At 39.5% G+C, this 15,881-nt stretch overlaps 2 protein-coding genes and 1 long non-coding RNA gene across 3 annotated transcripts in view; 1 reads left to right on the top strand and 2 right to left on the bottom strand.

The window, feature by feature from the left end:
• Positions 1–228: 228 nt before the first annotated feature.
• Positions 229–3,768, bottom strand: LOC115013250 (uncharacterized). The gene is made up of 2 exons (XR_003832780.1): positions 3,615–3,768; positions 229–3,228 (listed from the first exon to the last, which is right to left on the bottom strand). It is a non-coding gene; the product is annotated as an uncharacterized LOC115013250 (long non-coding RNA).
• A 189-nt stretch (positions 3,769–3,957) lies between these two features.
• On the top strand, positions 3,958–13,804 carry gle1 (GLE1 RNA export mediator). The gene is made up of 15 exons (XM_029439374.1): positions 3,958–4,453; positions 5,780–6,025; positions 6,528–6,686; positions 7,409–7,557; positions 7,704–7,764; positions 8,261–8,518; positions 9,075–9,297; positions 9,581–9,693; positions 10,034–10,246; positions 11,464–11,654; positions 11,748–11,877; positions 11,967–12,071; positions 12,199–12,281; positions 12,381–12,444; positions 12,885–13,804. Exons 1-15 carry the CDS (start codon positions 4,355–4,357, stop codon positions 12,951–12,953), a joined length of 2,163 nt encoding a protein of 720 aa, XP_029295234.1. The 5' UTR covers positions 3,958–4,354; the 3' UTR covers positions 12,954–13,804.
• A 289-nt stretch (positions 13,805–14,093) lies between these two features.
• Positions 14,094–15,881, bottom strand: part of ptgesl (prostaglandin E synthase 2-like) — a 4,097-nt gene continuing 2,309 nt past the window's right edge. The window contains exons 5-6 of the mRNA XM_029440472.1: positions 15,761–15,878; positions 14,094–15,377 (exon numbers count right to left, since the gene is read on the bottom strand). Of these exons, the coding sequence (XP_029296332.1) occupies positions 15,174–15,377; positions 15,761–15,878 (322 nt within the window). The 3' untranslated portion in view covers positions 14,094–15,173. The remainder of the gene's footprint in view (positions 15,378–15,760; positions 15,879–15,881) is intronic.

Below are 15,881 nucleotides of genomic sequence, written 5' to 3'. Positions count from 1 at the left end.
TTGAGAAATGTTTCAATATGTTTATATTTCTACATCCTGTGTATTAACACTTCCTGATAGTGGCTATGCTGAATTTCTTTAAATAATATACAATTTTTGTGATTTTATTAAAACAGTCAGGAAATCATCATTTCCATCACACCACAAAATATTGTTTTAAAAGAAAAAAGATTTAATATACCTTGTGTTTTCAAATAGTTCAATGAAATATCACACACAGAGATGGCCTAAAGTATAATTGTATTTATTTTCAGGATTTTAAAAATAACCTTTTTTTCCATTCTTTATATGAAAAATATCTTCGAACTGCTTTGCTTAAGTCTTCAATCAATTTCTTACATGGCACAATCATACAGAAAAATATTAGTTAATAGTACTTATAACTGCACAATTTTTATGTGGTTATGTCAATTTGTATGCATTTTTGGTTACAATATGTTGTGATGGGGGTGACATTGTGTGACAGAAAAGACTGCATGTGTTGGAAATGACACGTCACAAAAACATTTAACAATGTTCAGTTGTATTATCCCTTACACAAAAAAACCCACAATTCTTTAAGGGAAGAACTTCATCATCTAAACTTTAACCTTTAAGCACATAAAATCATTTGGCAGAAAAGTGCTGAAAGCTGTTGAAGTACAAGTCCCTGTTTCATTCTCTTTGGTGGTTCCTTGTCAGTGAATAGTAACTGCAGATATATTTTTGGACCTCACTCTAACACTGACAGTTTTGACTTGTGGTCTCCATCTGAACGTAAAATGTGTTTCTTTGGATTTGCACTTGTTTAACAAAAACATCTTTGAGATTCTAACTTTAGGACTAATTATGAAACCATAGATTTATACAGCTTGAAATGTCATCCGTTTCAAAGCTAACAAATCGAAACATTTATGAAGGGTTAACTAAGTGAGTTGAACTTCAGAACAAAATCAAATTTAAACTCCTGTTTTGAAACAAACTAAAACATTCCTGTCCTCTAAGGCTGGTTTTAATTCAATTTGAGCTAAAAATGAATTCTCACAGTATTTATCTGTGAAACTTGCATAAAGTATATACCAAGTGAAGTGAAGTGAAATTACACACGGTACAGATGAAAACAAAATGAAAGTGTTTTGCACTCATAAATCATGTTTGCATAACAAAGCCTGTGGGTGTGGTGGAAAACGTCTACCTGATGTATCTGTATTGTTCCTCGGATAGTCTGCAGGCCATCAAGAAGAAAACTGTACATTTCCTCCTTCTCAGTGACATCAGCTTCACAGTAGATGGCTGTTTTGAAAGCTGCTCATACAGCACTTTTCCATTTGGAAGATCAGTACCGTTTACTACTAGTGAGTCAGCCTTCCGTTTAACTGCTGCACCAATTCCATCAGCCGGGCCTTTTCCATGTCCTGCCTCCAGAAAGTTCCATTTGATCCCCTGAAATCCCATTTGAAAGGGGATTTTGCTCAAGAAGAAGTTTTTCTTGGGTCTGTATTGTGTGGTGGTCCCATCACTGATTGCATGCAGCATTGTGGCTGTTGGGTTCAGCTCTTTGAGGTAAGGGAGCACTGTGTTGAGATGAGACCAGGTAGCTGATGGGTCATGGCCCATTGAGGAGCCAATAGAACAGACTGACACCCCCCCATTTTTGGTGTTAGCCACACCTGTATGGAGAGTAGCTTGTTGGTGGGAATCACCAAAATGGACGGCTTGCATCTCATTCCCATATTTACACATATAATTCTCCACAAAATCAATTTGCAAGATAATAGCATCCTCTCCTAAATGCTGCTTTAGGGTTCTGAGAGCTGAATACTGATGTCTGGGGTTTCTTAAGTAGGTCTGAAAAATCATTCAGCAGTGTATGTAGAGTCCCATGAACTTTTTCCTTTGCTGTGAAGTGAACTTTAAACTTTTCTTCTGTTCCATCCTTTTTCTTCTTCTCCCTCTCCTCAACCTTGCTTCTCCATTCAAACCACCACGTTTGCTCGCTTATATCAAAAGCAGAAGTTTGCAGTTCATTATCATTACAGTCAGGGCCCTTCCTGTACATGCACTCTTTTTTTGCATTTGTGCATGCCAAAGACTCAGTAAGGTCATTGAGTTTGGCACATTTAATCACTTTGTGATAAAAAAGCCGTCTGCCATAAACGGGAGATGTGCATGTATTTTACAGAGGCATGTGTCTCTGTCCCTGATTGTTGGTTTTACCATCTAGAATGGTCGCTTTTTGCAAATTTCGCTGTACGAGACTGTTACTTCAGGATTCTCCATCAGAAACTTCTTGTGCAGCGCTCCCATTGTTTCAACCAGAAAGTGCTTTTGCATTGTTTTCTTATTCTTTGGAATTGTCTCCTTCTTCCCTGTTGTTATCCTATTGTTGTTATCACGCTCAATAAATGTTGTTATTTTTTCTTCCACTTCTTTGCTGATTTTGTTGGCTTGATGTATCGACGTTTGGTGGCCCTCGTCACGTTTTCCCTTCACAGCTTAGGTGAGAACCCAAACTCCTTTTTAGCGAAGCGGACCATGCGGTATTTTTTCAAAAGCCTACCAGCCACAACTTTGGCGCTCAATTGCTGATCTTTAGCAGCGTGCATATTTTGATATTTCTTTTTTATTTGGGAAATAATTGTGTTGTGAAACAGCAGAGTTCTTCTTAAATCTTTTGTTCCTTGTCTCATCTGTTGTTTGGTTTTGAGCTTCGGTGAATCGACCATCAGCATTTCCTTCTTAAGTCGGTGACATCTTTTCTTGTACTTCTCAACCTTCCTTAAGGCATCTTCCAGCTTTGCATTTGTTGCATGAAGATCTCTGCAGACCTTCGCCCTTGTCTTCGCAACCTTTTTTCTTCCTCTTCTTCTCTGTGTGTGGTTTTCAGGTGCCGGCAACTGATGTGTTTCAGGTGGACTCATAGGAGCTGGAGTTGTCAAGTGAGACATGTTCTGGGTCAACAAGAACGTCTTCTGGTGACTGTGGTGGGGTTGTTCCAGCCATAAATCTCTCTACTACAGCTACTCTTTTCAACTTCCTGCGTCTGTTTCGTTGACATGTTCGCCATTGTCTCCTAGTTTTTCTTTTCTCTCTCTTGGACAATTCTGACACAGATTTAACAACACCTCGTTCCTTTTTTTTCAGGTATCTTTCTCTGTCTTTCCTGAGGGACTCCTGGTATTTATCCTGGTCTGATTTAATCCTTTCTCTGTAAGCTTTTGATCTCTCTGATGTGGTCTTGCGTGCCATCTTAAAGAACAAGAGAAGGTGTCAACATCAGCATATATATTTGTTTTACAGTGTTGCCATACAGTATGAAACAATTAAGTGTTTTGTTTAATTTAATATACATTATTTTTCACTGATATAAGCCATAACACTCAAATTGTCATTTCCGTTACAATATGTCTTTTCTATCACAAGTGATGGAAATGACGTTTTGTCACATTTTAAAAAGAAAAGCATGTGTTAGCATGATAATGTCTTCTTTAGAGCTAGCATTAAATAAACACAAAATAGACAATACCAAATGTTGTTTTTCTTATTATTTCTACATTTAAAGGATATATGAGCTCGTTGGAAATGACAGCCAATAAACATATTTTCGATTTACCAAATATTGACCTTGATTTTACCTTATATCACTTCCCTTCATGGAGCTGTCTTTGTGCTGCAGCCATGTGGTCTCCTGTCACATGACTATGGCTGTGATCACCAAGTTTAAAAACTTTATAAAAAACTCACCAAATTCACATTTTGCATGGAAATGGCAGGGATCCCAAGGGACATGTGTTCTTTTTATAAAAGAAATACATGATACATTTCATTAAAATGGCCATGTATGCATCATTTGCACATACAATTAATATTAGGTCAATATTAAATCCAAAACGTAGCAGGTTTGAATATCCAAAATCAGGCCCGGGATAAGTTATAAAAATAGCATACTGGTGGATGATTTTTAAGCCGAATTTTGCTACGTCTCGTATTGCAGTCATATTTGAAGTTTCAGTGTGATAGGTGAATATTTGTATTTATGCAGGAAAGAAATAGACTTAAAAGATTAAAACGGCGGGACGACAAGGGTAGCCTACTGTAATACTATGGTGTTCCCGGTTGAGCCACCGGGTCGTAAACATTCGCTATAGTACTGAGATCAATTTTGTTCCATTACAGTATTTAAATAGTTTAGATTGTATCATGTCAAATGCTATTCATTTTAAATATAATAAGGGTATTGCCTTGCCGGGAACACATAGCGTGACGGCAGTAGGCGGGCTGTTTCTTGTCGGATTGCAATATTTGTAACCTCATCCGGCGGTTCAAAAGTTAGCCCGACGCTAGCAGTGGTTTGTAGTGTCTTCATCCTGTCGTGATGCCTGCTGAAAATCTGCGATGGGAAACTTTACAGGCATTAAAAAATTCCCCGAAGGGAAATATCACATTCGACCCATACTGGTCGGAGAGGGGCGAGGTGAGTTAAATTAATACTAAATAATAGCTAACATAAATTGGCAGGCTAATGGCTAGTTAATGTTAACTGGGCCAAGATGTATCTGCTTGTTAAGTTTATTAATTTAACGATTTAATGTATTTAGCTAGTTTATGTGACCCTTTAACCACTTATACCCACAAAGACGATCTGTAGTGAGCGCAGTTATTTACCAGTGTTTTCTAAATCACCATTAAGACCAATATGAAGCGGGTTGAGGCAATGAGTTTAATTTCCTTATTTAATTGACCTAGGTTAAATAAAATGCATAACAAACCTGACTAGATAACCTCCCAAAAAGAGATAAAAACGACCAAATAAACAATTGGACAAAAAAACCCCAACCAAAATAACAACATACAAATGAAAATGTATCGGACCCCTTCAGTAATTTAAATAATTAGGTTGACAGTACGGATATATTTAAGAAACTGAAATATACATAAAACGGGTAGATTGTATTTTGTGTTTTATATAATCCCACTCTTCCCCGTTTCCTGTAATGGTTGGTAACAATGATATTTTTCCAAAATAAATGGGCTTCGCAATTTATATTTTTAGGAAATGTTCAGATTAGTTGCTTAAGCTTTAAATGTGAATATTTAACCCAATATAATAAAAATTGTATTTATTATCTGGGGACTATTTTCATCCAGAACCCCCGGCACAACTTTATATTGTCTTGTATTTAGAATCGGTGAGTGACCTGTGCCTCTGGATAATGGTCCAACAAACTTGAAACGTATAACAGATATAATTGAAAAACAAAAGGAACTGGTGTTTAATTAGTCAACGTTATTTAATTATTGCACAATTACGTAAGTTACCACACTAATTTACGTTATTTTATTTTATCTGTTGTAAACCAAGTTTGACAAGATACAGCTTTAAATGTAACCCTACTTCTACTTTGGAAATGATTGTACTTTATTAGAGTATTTCCATTTATGCTACTTTCTACTCTTACTCCACCACAATTAAGAGGAAAATATTGTACTTTTCACTTCACTAACTTTATTTGATTTCTAATCTACGTAGTATACAAAGCACCCAAAATTGGCTCCATGTTAAGGAACTACAACATTAAAATACTCTTGCATGTATCCAATAGAGATAAAAACAGAATAATATATTTATTTATTTTGCTGTTAATACTTTTCTAATTAAGTAACCTTTTTTCTTACACAAGTGTTACTTGTAGTTGTAGATATTTTGTTTGTTTCTCATGTATACATTTAAACTGTAAAACGCCGCTCCATGAATGAAGTAAACTTGAGATTAATGTGTCTTGTTTGTGTGTTCTTGCAGCCTATTTTGGCAGGTTGCAAAGAGCCCCTCAGCCTGTCCCCGCACTCTGCGGTCATACTGGAGCGTCTCTGCTCCTCCTTGCCCCTGCAGAAGTCCTGTTTCCTGGGCTCCAGCTCCGGACACTCCAGCCCCGGCCTCTCTGAGGAGATCTCAGGCTCTCTGTCCTCCACAGGATCCATCGCCGACCTCAACACCAGGCACACCGCACTTTCTGCAGCCCCGTCTCTAAGGACTGAGCGTGATCAGGCAAGTCTGTCACTTTTTATATTTTTTATGTTGACCTTTAGACTTAACGCTTTGGAGTTATTGGAAATGTTTGGATCACACGAGTCTGAAACAATCCTGCGCAGCCTCCACTGGAATCTAATTCTACAAATGGTATAATACTAAAAATATGAGTGTAGCCTAATCTTTATCTGCAACTGCAGAAATAACTGGTTTAAACCGAATGAAATGAAGGAGGAAAAAAGGTTCAAATGTTTCTTTAGAATTTCAATGTCAATATTGTATTCAAACATATAATGCATTTATATACCCAACCCAACAGCAAAGCATTGGGTTTGCAAGTATTACAAATAATTAGGCATTTTGGTTTTGTAGTTACATTTCTTTTCATTTATGAGATTGTTAAAAGTGCCCGATTTTTCTTTTCTGTGAGGCAGGATGTTGTTACCTTCTGTGACTGGGTTTGAACTCTTATTTCATCTACCTGTCTGTATTTCTCTTATCTTTGGTTAATGTGCTGCAGGCTGTTAGTGATGAGGTGAACGATGAAGATCCAGAGGAAGATGTCGGCGAAGTTTCCAGTCACGCATCGCTACCTGCCATTTCCCTGCTGTCGCCCAAAGCAATGGAGACGGCGGGCCACATTATCAAATTTGCGGCAGAACAACGAGAAAAGGCCAAGGTCAGACACGATGATCCATAATTATCCCTCCTGATAGTCCCATAAGATCAACTTTAACTTCTGCGTGGCAAGAAAGTGTTGATAATTTCACATAGATGGAAGTGTGTTTAGAACAAGGGGACGACTATAAATGACACAGAACTGTATTGTTCATTTTTGGATCTTCATCTTGAGAAAAGTTGCATGAATTATCATTCAGAATAACACTGAAACAACAATTATTGGATTCATTGATGAGTCAATCAACAGAAAACTGATTAAAAATCATTTTTATGATAGATTTTAGTGGTTTAAAGCAAAAATACCTTTTTCATTACTTTGGTCAGAAGTCTGAAGACGTCTCACGTTCTGACAAAAATGATTTATCAATTAATCTGTTTTGTGTTTCAGTTTGTAAAGTGGCTCTTTTAGAAAAACCTTTTTATTATATTTTCATTGAAGTTTTAATTTTTAAGTTTTACTGTAAGTTAGTTTTATCTATTTTTAGTTTGTTTTTATTTATTACTTCAGATGGTTAAAATATCCTTTCTTCTTTCTTTGACTTAGTCATGATTTTTAAGAATGAATGTATTTCTTAAGTCAGACTGTTTCTTGGGTGTTTTGTACGCATCAGCACCGATACATGATACAATGACAGGTTTACTATAAGATGTAATAACCTGACCCGTAGACAGGAAGCTCTGCGGTCTCACCTGATTGATGTCTTGAACCTGTCGGCTCAGATGGCGCTCAAACTGCGTCAGGAGATGCAGGAGAAGCTGGTGGCGGCGGTGGCGAACTCTGAGTCAGAGCAGCTGAAACGCTTCGAGGAGTTCATGGAGCTGAAGCAGAGGCAGGAGTTCCAGAGCATGAGGGACATGATGGACAGAGAGTAAGAGTCTCAATGTTGTCCAGCGTAGACAGAATATGTCTTTATTGTCCACCAGGGTGGAGATCTGTGTTCGGCTCACCAAATGCAAGATTACAGAAATGTATATGCGATTTGTAAAAACGGTTCTGGTTCTCCACTGTCTGCAGAACTAAAGAAAGCATCGGGCGTCAGGAGAAGCTGAAGGAGGAGCAGCGGCACAGAATGAAGGTAAGATCTCAGACGACGTGTAGGCCTGTCGTTATAAACGTCTGGAAACACCGAGATGATGAACATTAGCTCGAGATCTAGGAGTCGACGCATTTTATCATCTTTTGAATTTTACAAACCTAATAAATATTTACAAACCCAGTAGTCCCACGTGTCCAGAGAATCAATGTAGTGTGACGAGAAAATGGCTGCATCTCAGAAACAACCACGAGTACAATCAAGTATTTGGTATCTATAAACAAGTTGAATATCACAGATTTATGGAGTGTAAAAACAATTGTATATGGAAGACATTTAATAAATGCAACGTTTGCATTTATTATTCTTTTTTTTGCGTTGCTAGGAAACAGCTTGGGTCCATGTATACAATGCAAGAAAAAATAAGTTGAGACGCATTCGATATGTTAACCTTTAAAACGGATGACGTGATGCACCTGAACTCACAGCTTCTGTCAGCAGTTTTGAAAAGTATAAACACTTCTTCTGTCCTTGTCAGATCCTCAACCTGCGTCTGAGGGAGGCGGAGCAGCAGCGCCTACGGGAGGCGGAGCTCGAGCGTCAGCGGCAGTCGGACGGCAGGGAGCGTCTGCGTAACCTCAACACCATCCAGGAGGAGATCCTGCAGCTCAACCAGCTGCTGGAGCCGTCCACTCAGACCAAGACTGAGCTCCCAGCGGCCAGCCTCAGCTCCTACTGCACCCGCGGGAACCAGCTGTGCTCCCAGCTGTCAGAGGTGGTGCGCAAGACGGCAGAGGTCAGTTTAGCTCCTGATTCGTGGCTCCCTGCTGTACTGACGGGGAAGAAGAGAGACATAAAACCGTGGTGTTAAAGGGTCATTCCACATTAATACAACTTCATACTCGTATTTCATCATTTCAATGATCACTTGTAACAACATTGTTCTCGCCAAGTTAAGTCTAAATCGAGAAACATGATCAGACAGTTTGGAAACAAACTCATGTGGAAGAGAAAACGATGGTAATATTATAACGCAAACCTTTAGTAACCGTCCGTCACGTTTTTCTTTGCTCAACTATTGTTCTTATTTAGTACTTCTTATTTTTTCTGTCAATCATTTTGTCTATAATATGTGGACACAGAGTTTCCCACAGCACAGGATTATGTCTTCCAATGACCTTTGGGAAAATGTGTCTTAAACCATGCACAGGATATCTGGAAGGTTTTTAAGTTTGATGTAAATGTGCCAAATACTGCTAGATTCTAAAGAGGAAATATGTAATGTGTGTTCTGAATATGTCGTCATCCCGCTCATCATACATCTGCAACCTGTTTCTACTGTGTGTTTCCAGGGAGAGTTCCCCAGCGCGGAGGACATGACAATGGCCGAGCGAGCTCTCCACGAGATGAGGGCGCTGATCCGGCTGATGCAGGAGGAGGTGGCCAAGGCTCAAGAGAGGAAGAAGAAGGAGGAGGAGGAGGAAGTGCAGAGCAGGAAGCAGGCGGAGCTGCACGCGCAGCAGGAAGCGCAGAAGAAGGCGGCGGAGTCGGCCAAAGAGAAGGCGAAGAGGAAAGGTGAGAGAGTTGTGTTCATCGCTACACGACGTCCCATTTCACATCACGTGTAGCGATGCATCCAAACCGTTCAGCAGCAGGCGACGCATCCTTTATACTTGTTCTGCGTGGGATGTAGAAAATGACTAATGCGAATATCGAGTACAAATTGTCACGTGATTTATTTTAAATGCAGCTTTAAGGAAAAGACGGTCACTAAAGTTAATACTACTTAATCTGTAATGCAGGTGTGCAGAATAGTGTGAGGGCTTTAAAAGATTTGTGGGTTGCCGTCTTCCTGCAGGGCTGCAGAACAGCGCGGAGGACAGCACGCGGAAGTGGTACAAGGATCTGCAGGAGTCGGCCGCTCGATGCGCTCAGTCCTTCGAACAGCTCAACTCTCCAAAAGACGTCCAGGTGAGTTTGTGCTTCAATAAGAACAATAATCATCTTTTATGTGTGTAGCACCTTTCACTCAAATGAGGAAAAGCGCAGACCATTAAAACGGTGTGACACAAATTCAGCTTTACTGTTTGTACCATATATAGAGGAGGGTGTTTCCTTGTATGTGGATTCAGCCACATCAGAACTTTCTCTTAATAAGATGTATACATTTATAGAGAAGTCAGAAATGTTATATAAACTTCCGAGTACTTAAAAGTATATTAAGCTCTTGTAAAAGCTGCAGTTTTTAACGCTGAGCTTGTGAGCAGAACTCTGTACAGATGACTTTCATTTCTCTTCTCTGGACTCAAAGACTAAGAAGCTGAAGCTGGAGCTGCAGAAAGCTGCCTCCATCCCCGTCAGTCAAATTTCCAGCAACTCCGGATCGCAGCTCAGAGAAATCTTTGACAAGATCAACAAGCTGCTGTCGGGACGGGGGCTGGTATCGGGGGGGAAGTCTGTCTCTACCTCCCAGCATCCCCAGGGCCTGGACTTTGTCAGCTACAAACTGGCTGAGAAGTTTGTGGTGAGTCTCTTTCTATATATAATCCCAGAAACTCTTTTGATGCAACTCCAAAATATGGCCATTCAAAAGAACTATAAAAACTAAATAAATATAAAAACTACCTTTGTATGCTGTGTTATGCACAACTTGCATTGTGTCTGTATCATGGCCCATACAAGTCTTGACTTCACCTCTTTTACAGGTTTAAAATGTTTTTGTTCGTGTCATTAAGGAAACGTAACGTGACACGAATATACTCACATTTACAGTCGGTCACTTTTATATCATTTAAAGGGGAAATAATGTTATTGCAGTAAAGTTGTTGAAGTGCTGCGATGGATAGTAGATAATGAATCGGCAATCATGAAAATAAGTGAAACGTTCTCTTCTTCCAGCTTATCAAATATGAGGAGTTTTATATTACGGCAAATTAAATATTTTAGGGTTTTGGAGTGTTGCTAAAAAACAGCTCATTAGAAGACGTCAGCTCGGACTCTCGTCGTTCACTGAGATTTTCTACACTGGATGATTAATTGTTCAGTCAAATTAATCTTTAGTTGAAGCCCTCAATAGAAACGTCTGATACATTTGCAGACTGGTGGAATTTAACTCAAGTACAGGTACAGGTATAAGTACAGGTACAATGTTGAGGTACTTTTAATAGAGTATTTTATCCAACTTTATTGTTCAGGCAAATATTGTGCTTTTTACTCTACAATTATTTGACAGATTCAGATTATTAATACAAAATATAAATCTACCAATAAATTCTGATTTTCTATTATTATTATTATGGATTAAGTTAACAAGCAGGATATAAAGTAATTAAAATGAGCTCCACCTGCTGCAAAATCAGAATCAGAATTTGGTTTATTGCCAAGTCTGTTTTCTCAAACAAGAAATTTGCTTTGGTGTATTTTTGTAGAATAAAATAAATGTAGATTACAATAAATACAATAAAAAGGAGGATCGAGAATAAAAAGACAAATATTAAAGTGATGCTTACATTAATGCATCACAGATATTTTCTTCGTGGACGGTGTAAGTCAAAGATTGCAATTATTTTTCCACTAATGCTGAATTTCGATCAGTGTCACATGAAGTTCATCTGTGTAGTTACACACGGAGGGGAACTGGGAACAGCTTGCAGTGTTGCTACCAGTGCAACACGGAACATTAATGTATCCAGTATTAACAAACCACATGACTCTTGAGATTGAGATTTTTCTCCCCTGTAGAAACAAGGAGAGGAGGAGGTGGCGTCTCACCACGAAGCTGCTTTCCCCATCGCCGTGGTGGCCTCCGGCATCTGGGAGCTGCACCCCCAGGTGGGCGAGCTCTTCCTCGCCCACCTGCACAAGAAATGTCCGTACGCTGTCCCACATTACCCTCCGATGAAGGAAGGCACTACTGTGGAGGATTACCAGAGGTCGGAAATGTGTCTCTGCACCTTTTTTTTTTTTTTTTCTGTCTTTACTCAAGTTCTCACGTTTGATTAATCCCAACAACAATGCTTCATCAGGATTCTTGGTTACCGCGTGGACGACTCCGGCGTGGAAGGTCAGGACAGTTTCCTGAAGAGGATGTCTGGGATGATCCGTCTCTACGCCGCCGTCATCCAGCTGAGGTGGCCCTACGGCGCCAAGCAGGGGGTAAGAACTGTTTTGCTTCCATTTCCATACGTAATGAAGCTTCTGCATCTTTAAGCCAAAAGATTCACTTTTTACTTGATGCGTTTCAGTCTGCGCCTCACGGTCTGAACCACGGCTGGCGTTGGTTGGCTCAGATGCTCAACATGGAGCCTTTGGCTGACATCACGGCGACGCTGCTGTTCGACTTTCTTGAGGTGAGTACTTCATTTTCTGTGTGTGTGTGTGTGATATTAGTACTTTTACTTCGGTACAGGATCTGAATGAATCTTCCACCGTGTGTGTGTGTGTGTGTGTGTGTGTGTGTGTGTGTGTGCGCTTCAGGTGTGTGGCCATGCTTTGATGAAGCAGTATCAGAGCCAGTTCTGGAAGCTCATCCTGCTTCTTCAAGAGGAATACTTCCCGAGGTATATGTTCACTTTGAAGATGAAGCTTGATGAGTTTTTCACCTGCAGGTGAAATGTTCCCCGGTCTGATGTGTGAATGTGTCTCTTTGGTGTCTCCAGAATTGAAGCGGTGACGAGCAGTGGACAGATGGGCTCAGTCATCAGACTCAAACAATTTCTACACGTACGTTACCCACTGCTAATGTTAGCAATGTTGTGAAGAACTTCTCTTTTTATGAACGCTAGCACACTTCTTTATTTTTGCTTTAATCTGTACAGTGTTTGCTCAGCATTTGTTTACACAGTTGAGGGAAGAACAATAAAATGATGACGTGCAGTTAAAAAGCAAAGGGTGCTTCATAGCGTCAGGTTTATTATACAGGATCACACACGGAATAGCAGTTGTAGCCCCTCTATGCTACACACACACAAAACATATACATAATTATTACATTTAAACAGAGTAAAATATAATAGGCAATAAATTCGAATTTGATTATACGTATAAAATATTGACATATTTACAATAACAATATGCATTTATAAAGAATGTTTATTTAGTTTTTGTAATCTCCCATCTTGGGTTTGTTTCTTCTTAAACTAAACTTTTCCTCCCACGTGTAGACGTCGCTGCAGAGCCGACAGATCCGTCGTCCCAAAGGCGAGCTGAGCTCCACGTTCTGGTGCTCGTGATGGAAGAGGAGGAGCCGCCATGTTGGATGTTGCATGTTGCTGCGTGAAGGAGGCAGGAGAGGAGGGTGTGGTGCGATGCGCCGGACTTTAGGAAGGAAACTGTAGTCTATAATCGGGGAGGAAAAGATGAAACTGCTACTGGAGGAGCTTCTTTGGTCTTATGAACTTTGTGTCGGTTGTAGGACGGCGGCCCAGTGGAGGCCAGGCTCAACTACATTTTCTGGACGCAATATTTTCCAAATTAATTAAACAGCTTTGAACGTCTAACGCAAAATAGAACATCTGTTCAAATAAGTTTTCAGATTTGTGTTTGCAACAAAAGGTCCAGCAGTGAGAGCCAGTTCTCCAGTGTCAAAGATTATAATGTTGAAGCTGTTTACACTAAAGAAATCTCTATTTTACTTACTGTTATGATTTGAATTTTTAGCTATTTAAGATTTTTTTTTGTGTGTGCAACACAGGTGTGTGCAACACAGGTGTGTGGTCTGATGAACTGTCAGTTATTCATTGTGAAGGTTTTCCCAAGATTAGAAATGTAAAGGTTTATCTGCAGAAGTGCATTAGTCATGATTTGATCCTCATGTTGACAAATCTGAAGTAGATTATTATACAAGTGTGTTGCCAGAATGATTGTCATCTTAAACCAGATTAAATAAAACTGCATCAGCAGTTCATTGCAAGATGTGTCATCCTTTAGATTTATTTATTCTCACTTTTGAAATATCTGAGAATCCCTTTGTTCATCTGAATTTAAAATGTTCTTGTACTTGCTACACTGAATATTTTCTAGATCTCTACTCATCACTAAAACATATACTGTACAGGGCAGGAATAAAGAATATATAAAGCAATGACTTCTCAAATCTTTCTTTTCATTTTAAGATCTAATTATATATTTCTATTTAAGATTCTTAACTTGCACAAAGTGAGTGTTGCACCAAAACATCAAAACAATTCCTTGCACGTTTAAACCGGATTGTAAGATGAGGATTTGAGGTGATGGTTTTAGTGAGGCTGGTTTACTTCTTCTGCACTCTTATAACTTTAGGATCATTTGTCACATCTGGAGGTATACAGATCACTTATTTAAATGATCTGTCCAGATATAATCCTGTATATGTAAGAAGTACTCAAAACAACTCCAGGTTTCCTTTTTTATTTTTCACCTTTTTACAACTATGCACATAGAGTTGGTTTTAATACAATTAAAGAAATGGATCTTCAGTTTGCATATTAAGTCGGCTACATTCAAACTGGCAGCTGACCTTTCTTTACTTTTACCCCAAAGAGAACCCCAGCAGACTGATCCTGCATCAGTTACACAATCAGCTGAACTAGAGAACCTCATGGTACCTTTAACAATATTACACACAATCTACAGAATCAAAATGACCACTTGCTCTCCAGACAAAGCTGCAGTAACCTGAAAGTGTCAGACCTTACAATCGACGTAAATTAAATTCTAAACCAGGATGAGTGAATCAGTGAACTGGACAAATGTCAACGTTTTGGATCACTGCAAACTTGACCTCCAGTTGATTCTAATTATTTCTCTTTACAATTAGTATCCTTTACATTTTTACAGTAAGGAGTTTGAGAACATACATTTATTCAAAATCAGAAAAGAAAAAAAATACATTGGTACATTTTATTTTTCAGAAATACAACAAACTTGTGAGTTCTTACAGGAGCCCAAAGTCTTTGGTTGAGAACCGCTGAAATAAACCATGTTGATTCGAAAAAACAACTGTTGAATACAAGCAGTTTCCAAATTACAGCAATGTTTTGGGGTCATGGTGAGGACTGAAAGATATTGTATATGTTGATCACTTTTGTGACTGATATTTTTTGACCTCACCACAATGAAAAATAAAGCAAACTGGGAATGAAAGAATTGCTGCTTCAAAGATATGCTGACTTATTGTTTTGTTTGTATTGTGAAATAGTTTAACCGTTTGAATTGTTGCAGTTCCCACCGTTTACCTGTAGAGGGCAGTGAAACGCCCTTTGAATGAACAGCAGACTGGATGGTTTCTCCACAAAGCAGCTTGGTAATTAAATGGTAAAATTACATATCTGGCAACATGTGTGTGATCTCTTTATCTGCATTAATGTCTGCAGTTAGGTTTGAAATCATGTGTCCAGCAGGTTCTCAAACCGTTCGCTCAATAAATGCAGGACTTCTAGCTTGCTGCTGCCGTCACTTTCTTTCTTGGCCATTTACTGTTCAGTCTGAGGCTGGGAGCGCTCGGCGCTGCGGTCTCCTTCCTTCACATGTTCCACTCCAGTTCGGCTTAAGTCGCGGCCCTCGTGGTTGAGCGACGCCCTCTCCATCCGTCTGTACCAGGGTTTGACCTTTGTGTTAGTCATCATGTCGTCAAACGCCTGCAGGCCCTCCATCACTCGGAGGACACCAAACACCGCCTGTAAACGGAGGACACAGGGGGAAAGATGACCAAAAAAACAGTAGCCACTTAAAGGAGCTGTGAGGTTGTGATGAAAAGAAACACAGCAGAACACTATATAAGAGGCGCAGGAGGAAAGGTCATTTGTTCTAAACATGTGTTTATCCTCCGTCCCCTGCATGGTTCGGCTCGACTCACTTTTGGTCCATTTCTCCAGTTTATTTTCCACTGTTTCCATAGTACCCCTCAGTGTAGGCGGGTGATCAGCTGATTCTTTATACTATTCATTATTATTGTTATTACTGGCACTTACTTTTTTTTACTATGTTTTTTTGTGTGTGAGAGACAGACAGAGAGACAGAGACAGAGAGAGAGAGAGAGAGAGTGAAGTGTTTCTCTCACCAGGTCTGCCAGGTTGGGATGATCTCCACCCATGAACTTCCTCTTCTTGCCGATGGCTGCCACCCATTCGTTGACGGCCTTGTAAAGATCCTGCCTGACGTCTTCCTGCAGTTTGTGTCTG

This window comes from Cottoperca gobio, chromosome 9 (genome assembly GCF_900634415.1).
Source record: "Cottoperca gobio chromosome 9, fCotGob3.1, whole genome shotgun sequence".
NCBI classification, from domain to species: domain Eukaryota; kingdom Metazoa; phylum Chordata; class Actinopteri; order Perciformes; family Bovichtidae; genus Cottoperca; species Cottoperca gobio.
This window is presented reverse-complemented; position numbering and strand designations above follow the sequence as displayed.

Bases quoted from the DNA above. Each gene is read 5' to 3' on its own strand.
- gle1 (XM_029439374.1), top strand. From the start codon at position 4,355: ATGCCTGCTGAAAATCTGCGATGGGAAACTTTACAGGCATTAAAAAAT. The intron at 7,558-7,703 runs GTAAGAGTCTCA...CACTGTCTGCAG, and splicing joins AGGGACATGATGGACAGAGA to AACTAAAGAAAGCATCGGGC. The intron at 7,765-8,260 runs GTAAGATCTCAG...TGTCCTTGTCAG, and splicing joins AGCAGCGGCACAGAATGAAG to ATCCTCAACCTGCGTCTGAG.